Here is a 7,025-nt window from a genome sequence, read left to right as displayed (position 1 = left end):
GATCAGTCTTAGCCTGTCCACATGCAATCCGGATCGAACCACCTAAAAAAGGAGACGATCATTGTGTACACGATCGCCATGTCCACATAGGTAGCTATCTTCTATCTATCTATCTACACCTAAAAAATCCCTACAGCTATCGTCTGCGTCGCCCCGCCCCACAGCAAAAAAAAAAAACACAGTAAAAAACCAACCTCCCCGTTTTTAAACCGAAAAAATCAAATACGGCAAAAAAACATTTCCAAAAAAACATATACAAGGCAAAAAAAAATCAAACTCTTCTACAACCCGTTTCAAAAAAATACGGCAAAAAAGAGTTTGCGAAAAAAAGATACATCAGAGAAAAACTGTTTCAGAAATAAACTCTTCCACGTCGAAAATCATATCTCTACGACGCACAGGTTCTCTTATGGAGACTGTTGAAGAAAAGCTAAGAAATCTGATGAAATGCTACAATCACATAAAGAAATAACACTCACAGGCTAATATGCATGATTAAACTTAAAATTACTGTGATATTATTTTGTTTCCGTTGCAATGCACGGGCATGATCATATATATATATATATATATATATATATATATATATATATATATATATATATATATATATATATATATATATATATATATATATATTGAAAAAGTATATACTTCCTCCATTCCAAATTATAAATCGTTCCAAGAATCTTGGAGAGTCAAAAGCATACCAAGTTTAACCAAATTTATATATAACATTTATGATACCAACTAAGTATCATTATGTTCTTCATTAATTATATTTTCATAGTATATCCATTTGATGTCATAAATCTTTATAATTCTTTCTATAATTTTAATTAAACTTGAGGTGCTTTGACTCTCAAGATTTTGGAATGACTTATAATTCAGGACGAAGGCACGGGCGAGTATATTATCAGCTGATAGAATTCTACCTGGTTTCCTGATGATTGAGAGGGAAAAAACATATACAAGCTTAACTGCTTAAGAACACAGTGAAACTACAAAACTAACTATATGCTAGAACTATTTTACTTGATCCCCAAAAAATCTTCACTAGTCTAACCTTATGAACACCTAATTACACAATTAGTTGAAACTAACTTGGACTTACAGAATGGGAGATGCCCCAAGGGCCTCGATCAAGGACCTCTGACCGCACCGCACGACGATGCAGCTGTGTTATTGATGTTGAGGAGGATCAGCGTCCCTGTGGTGGTAGCGATAGCTCATGGTTTTCGTTTTCGACCTGTTACCAACTTACCATGCCACCTCGATCGGTAGACTAACTCACCCTCTTTAGGTAACGGGAAAACACCTTATATGTAGCATAGAGGTTGCGACCGGGCATCGTCGTTGGAAAGAGTCAAAATGTCGCCGTTAAGAGGTGGGATTAGTTACACGTGGTGGCTTCAAGACTCTTTTACTGCATAAAAAAATTAGGAGACAGATTCTTAATTAACAGAGGTAGACTCGCGCTTGATAGAAATCCAGATTAGACTCACGCTTGATAGAAATCCAGATTCTCCTAAAAAATGTTTCAGATCAAAATTTTCTATAGAAACATTTCGCTGCTGAATCAAAATCAATTCGTGAAGCCATTTGACTAGCTCTATGGCCTGCTGGATTTTCAAAACTAGAACTAGAATAAAGAGAATTCTGGGTTTTAGTGTTTCTCTGGACTAGTACAAAAACGAGAATCAATTTTAGGTGATTCTCCCCGGAACATTACTCTTTGTTGTGTTTGGAAGTGATCCTAATGAGAATCTGAAAATTTCTCGCCGTCAAACACGTCCATCAGTCAATTGTATGCCTCTGTTAATGGTATACAAAGACAGGCATCTAAAAAGACCGCATCTCGTTTATTTAGCATAGGACACTCACCTCTATTAATCAGTTAACAAAGACAAACATTTTAAGATGTCTGCCTTCAAAAATAGAAATTAGCAGATTCAGGCATTCTAATTATGACGTCTCTAAAGACTGGTTAATAAAGTCAGTAGTCTTAAAAGGCCCGTCTAAAATAGTTATATCAAAATTAATTCATATTGAGTCAGATAAAGACAAACTTTATATTTAAATCATAGAGATCGAAGTGGTCTACGACTTTATAGTTGACAAATTTTTAATTTGAAACTATTTAGAGTAACAAAAATTCACTTTAATTTATCAGGTTTTAAATTTTAATTTAAAAATCCTTTAATGATCTAGGATGTTGACATAGTCTATACCAAAATTTTAGATCTCAATGTGATATGGAACTTTGTAGTAGACAACTTTTTTTTTTATCTAAACTCTTTTAAGCCCCAAATATATGTTTAAAGTTCTTAGTTCTTAAAATTCAAAATTTTATAAATTTCAAAGAACATGAAATGTTGACATAGCCAATACCAAATTTGTAGTGGTTGATGAGATCTAAGGATTTTTTTTATTTAAAATCATTTAAAGCTCAAATATTCATTTAAAGTTATTATATTTTGAGGATCAAATTTTCAGACGATCACCAGATAGTGTGCGACTAACACTTTCCTTGCAACCAACACGACGTGTGCGCTGGCGTATAATATTGTGGGAGATAGAGACTGTTTTAGTCTAACTAAAAACTTCCATCTTACTTCTTACTGTTCTGCCGCAAGGAAACACAGTTCAACGTAAAACGTCAGGTGCAAGCGTCCACGGCCTCCCGGGTCCCGGCCAGTGCGCTTCTCCTTACAGCGATCAGCATAACTGCTTAAGGGCATGGTCGCACTACAAAACCAACTATGTACAGCACACAAAGGTTCCTTCCTGCCTATGATTAGACTTCGTGTAGTCGTTAGATCATCAGATGAGAAACGATTATCGTTTCCTAGTACGTTGCTTCACGTCAAACTGGTAGTCATCATCGAGGTCATCAATGTCATCTTCAATTTCGTCAAGAATAGATTGGTTAATCTTCTTTCTAGATACCCTCCTGTGCTTCTTGAGTTCAAGACGAGGCTCTGCTTGCTTCACCCCCATGACACCTGTTTTGTACCTGAATCAAGATGGATGCACTTTATTATTCGGAACATATGACTCCTGAGATTTAGCATCCATAAGGGTAGAAGCTCTAAGTATAAGAAACTAATCTCAAGAAAATGATGGCAAACTTCGTTTCTTTAGTCTAATACCATTCATATATGAGGTGTTAGTGAATTGTCACTATGACTCTGCATTATTATACAGTACTAAAAACCAACACATTTTCTGGAATGTATGTAGAATATATGCAAAAAAATGACTACATGGCCAAACTTTTTGTCAGGATCTCTTCTACAACAGGTTAACAAGAGTATCGTGCTCGTGCTGGGAAAATAACATCCCTCCATAAAATTCAACCATGGCAGGACAGTATAGCTCATTTGAATAGTCACCATTGTGACAGGCATCACATGCGCAGAATCATCATCATATGGTAAACACATTACAATTACCAAACAGTAGCTCACCTAAAAACTTTGGCAGATTTCATACACCAACATTCTAGTTTTCCTGGGTTCGCTTTATCAATCATGGAAGGAACAAATTAATACTTCCTAATGCTAGGTTTTATTCACTTGATATGTTGTGCCAGAGCTGGTTATTTGTTTACCATAATTAAGTGCACTAGTACTGTTATACCAGTTTGTTAAGTAAAAGAAAGTTACATCTGTTACAAAGTTACCAGAACATTTGCTTATGCAAGTAAAATTTCTAGGAAACTAAATTTCAACATCTACAAAGTTAACTATGTGACTGCGACTACAGGAGAGAATATTATACCATCTAGACTCTATCATACAAGATAATGCTCATAAGCTATGCCTTCGTAGCATACCTGACATCACCTTCTCTTTTTGTACCAAATGTCCGTAGCTGGATTTCTTCTCTAATTTTGATCTCATCAAGCATCTGGAGATAGTATGGATACCTTTCCCACTCCCCTTTCACAACACATCCATGCTCACCCAGGTGAACACAATCATTAAATAAGCATTTTGCACCTTCGTTCTCTTTCAGCGCTTTTCTTATCTGGAGTATCAAATAATATTACTAGTAAGTAAATGATATAATAAACTGAAATACAGCCTTAACAGCGCCTAGTAGTGAGCAGGCAGACACTACAAGTAAGAATTTAATAAACAGGACACGATAAAAAAATAGTCAAAACGAACCTCAGGAAATGTTTCTGCAAGACTCTTTTTTGTCACTTTCATCAAACTAGGCTGGTTAAATCCAGGAGTATCAGCAAGGAAGCCTCCACCAGCTATAGGAAGCAATGAGACATGCCGTGTTGTGTGCTTTCCTTTACCACTTTTCTTGGACACAGTTCCAACACGTTGTTCACCAAACCATTTACTATTCTGGTGAATCATAAGCACAAGAAAAATAAATCAGTATCCACATCAAGACAGATTCTAGATTTTACTACCACTAAAGTTGTGAAGCTTTGCAAAAATGAAGTAGAAGATACTCGTATCAAACAAGCAATATCCAGTTTGTAAGGTGCCCTGAGAAAGCAAAGAAGAACATGTAACAGACTACAGTGCACGTCTTTGGTGAGTCTTGTCCAACCAACCAGATCAACATGCAGATACAGTACAGTACCAATCAATTCCCAAGTTAAAGTTAGTCCTTGGTTCCAAATCAGATGAACTAATTCATGTACTATTAAGCTAATAAGCCATTTATCACGTACTAAACTATCAAGTTATGTGATGAAAGAGGGCATTTTTTATAGAAATGCTAACAAAACAAAACAAAGAAATGCTCAGTGAATTATAAATGCAGATTAAAGTTTCAGAAATGATAAAAGAAAATTAATCAGGAAAATGGAATAAATGATGAAATGACTATCACCTGTTCAACCAGTTTATGTATTGGATCTTCTTCTGATATGTCCTGGTTACTCCTCAGTGCATTGATCAGGCTGGACTTCCCAACGCCGCTTGGACCAACAACTACAGTTGTTTGTCCTTCCAACATCTCTGCTAGAGCAGTAAATCCTGATTGCTTATCAACACTTAGAAACAGTGGATCATAGCCCCAACTCTTCAACCTATCTCTCCAGTATGCTATTGTCTGCAGTGCTAAAAAGCAAAGAATATCACTTAACCATATAACATAAACAGAACACCAAAGAGTGCATACTACAAATGCAATGGCTACATATCTTACATTCAAATTTGAAGAACAGCAAAGTAAGCAATTACAAACAGACATGCTATGTGTACAGATTAGAATATCGATATCGGGCAGACAGGCGAGGAGAACAAAAACATGAATTTATGAGTAGGGCAGCCCTTGTTTTGCTTTACCAGCCCCAGGTGAGCCCGATACAGGACACCATCATCGGCGATGGGGTTTTAAAATGATACACATATCTTCGGGTATGTATTATGTACCAAGTCTCTGACAGTAGACACTTAAGTAAAAGGGTGGTGTGCTTGCATTTTGAAGTTTTACCCATGACAGTCAACATTTAGCACGACTGCGTACAATCCAGGAGGCCTTTTGTGCATCTAAAGGAGCATGTCCCCAACCATATTTACAGTGTATAGGTGGAGCAACTGGATGAGTTTTATGGAGCCCAATATTTGCACCATTAGTGTCATTACTGACTATTTGATTGACAAAGGTACCAATTATAGCACCTTCGAGCAGGAATTAATCTTGGTTGATAGACATTTTTTTTCCTTAAGATGTAAAAAGGAATGCTGAATTCTGGCCGTTGATACTGATAGTAATATTGGTGTGAATAACAGGTAAATCCTGATGATAAACCATTTTTCCTGAGCAGCCAAAACAACTATACCTTAAATGCCCCCAATTATTGGGATTGAAATTGGTTTGCCTTGCCATGGTAGTGGCCCTTCCTGTTCCATGAAAAAAAATGGTTTGCCATATTTTTTTTCTACAAAACCATTTTTTCCGGTTCCAACTTCGCTGAGTAGCTCCCAGCAAATTGTGGAATAAATTAGAGAATCCTTATCCACAGACCACAGTTCTTATAATCTTATCTCAGCTACAATGCACTGCAATCCAGCCAATCCGATTTACAGCTCATACAGAGATGAATAGCAATCGAGCAACCAATTGGAGTGGGCGGTGTTCACATTACCTGTTCGTCGACGAGCTCGACCTTGTTGAAGACGAGCACAAACGGAATCCCTGTGGACTCGGCCTCGACGAGGAACCGGGTGAGCGTGGCCGGCTCGGGCTTCGGCTGGTCGAGCGAGAAGAGCACGACGAGGCGGTCGACGTTGGCGACGGGCGGGTCGGCCACCTCGGACCTCCGCTCGAAGACATCCTCAATCATCCCGCGGCGGTCGGTCCAGTCGACCGCCCCGACGAGGACGCGGTCACCGACGAGCACGCGGCGGCGGATCTTCTTGAGCAGCGCGCGGACGACGCAGAGCAGGTCGGAGCCGCGGTGGTGGTCCAGCCCCGGGGCCGCAGCGTCCACGATGACGCGCATGAAGTTGGCCTGCGAGGCGGCGACGAGACCCGTGGCCTGCATGTGGAGCAGCTCCTCGGGAGGTGGGGGCGGGAGGGACGCCGCCAGGGGGAGGAGACGCGGGTGGGGCGAGGTGTGGTGGTGGCGGAGCGGGAGGGGAAGGGGGATGGGGCGGTGGTGGAGAGGGAGTGGGAGTGGGAGGCGGAGGCGGAGGCGGGGCGGCGCCACGGCTGTGGAGGGGAGGAGCGGCATTTCGCCACGGCGGCGGAGGGCCTGGAGCGCGGTGGATAGACTGGTGCCCCCGCGGCACGGCGCTGTGTACACACGGCTAGGGCTAGGGATGGCAATCTAACCGTCGGTTTCGTATCCGGTGAGTGCATGTTTCGAATGCGGAATTTTTTCTTCGTTCGTAGGTTTTTTCTGTGAAATTAAACTGATTTCTGTGAAATTTCTATGTAATTCCTGTAAAATTCTTGTGTTCCAAACATGCCTTAAATGTGGGCACGGATAGAAAATTCATGTGCGGCTATACGAGGATCATGTAGCCGCATAGATGTCGTAGGATAAC

General features: G+C 39.9%; 1 protein-coding gene across 1 annotated transcript; it reads right to left on the bottom strand.

Moving 5' to 3' along the window:
- Positions 1 to 2,585: 2,585 nt before the first annotated feature.
- Positions 2,586 to 6,757, bottom strand: LOC136493157 (small ribosomal subunit biogenesis GTPase RsgA 1, mitochondrial-like). Its single transcript, XM_066489206.1, has 5 exons — positions 6,122 to 6,757; positions 4,861 to 5,082; positions 4,176 to 4,364; positions 3,839 to 4,032; positions 2,586 to 3,016 (listed from the first exon to the last, which is right to left on the bottom strand). The coding sequence occupies exons 1-5, from the start codon at positions 6,707 to 6,709 to the stop codon at positions 2,839 to 2,841; spliced, it is 1,371 nt and encodes a 456-aa protein (XP_066345303.1). The 5' UTR covers positions 6,710 to 6,757; the 3' UTR covers positions 2,586 to 2,838.
- Between the last annotated feature and the right edge of the window lie 268 nt (positions 6,758 to 7,025).

The sequence above is a fragment of the Miscanthus floridulus genome, chromosome 11 (genome assembly GCF_019320115.1).
Source record: "Miscanthus floridulus cultivar M001 chromosome 11, ASM1932011v1, whole genome shotgun sequence".
NCBI lineage: Eukaryota > Viridiplantae > Streptophyta > Magnoliopsida > Poales > Poaceae > Miscanthus > Miscanthus floridulus.
The sequence above is the reverse complement of the archived record's forward strand: the minus strand, read 5'-3'. Positions and strand labels throughout refer to the sequence as shown.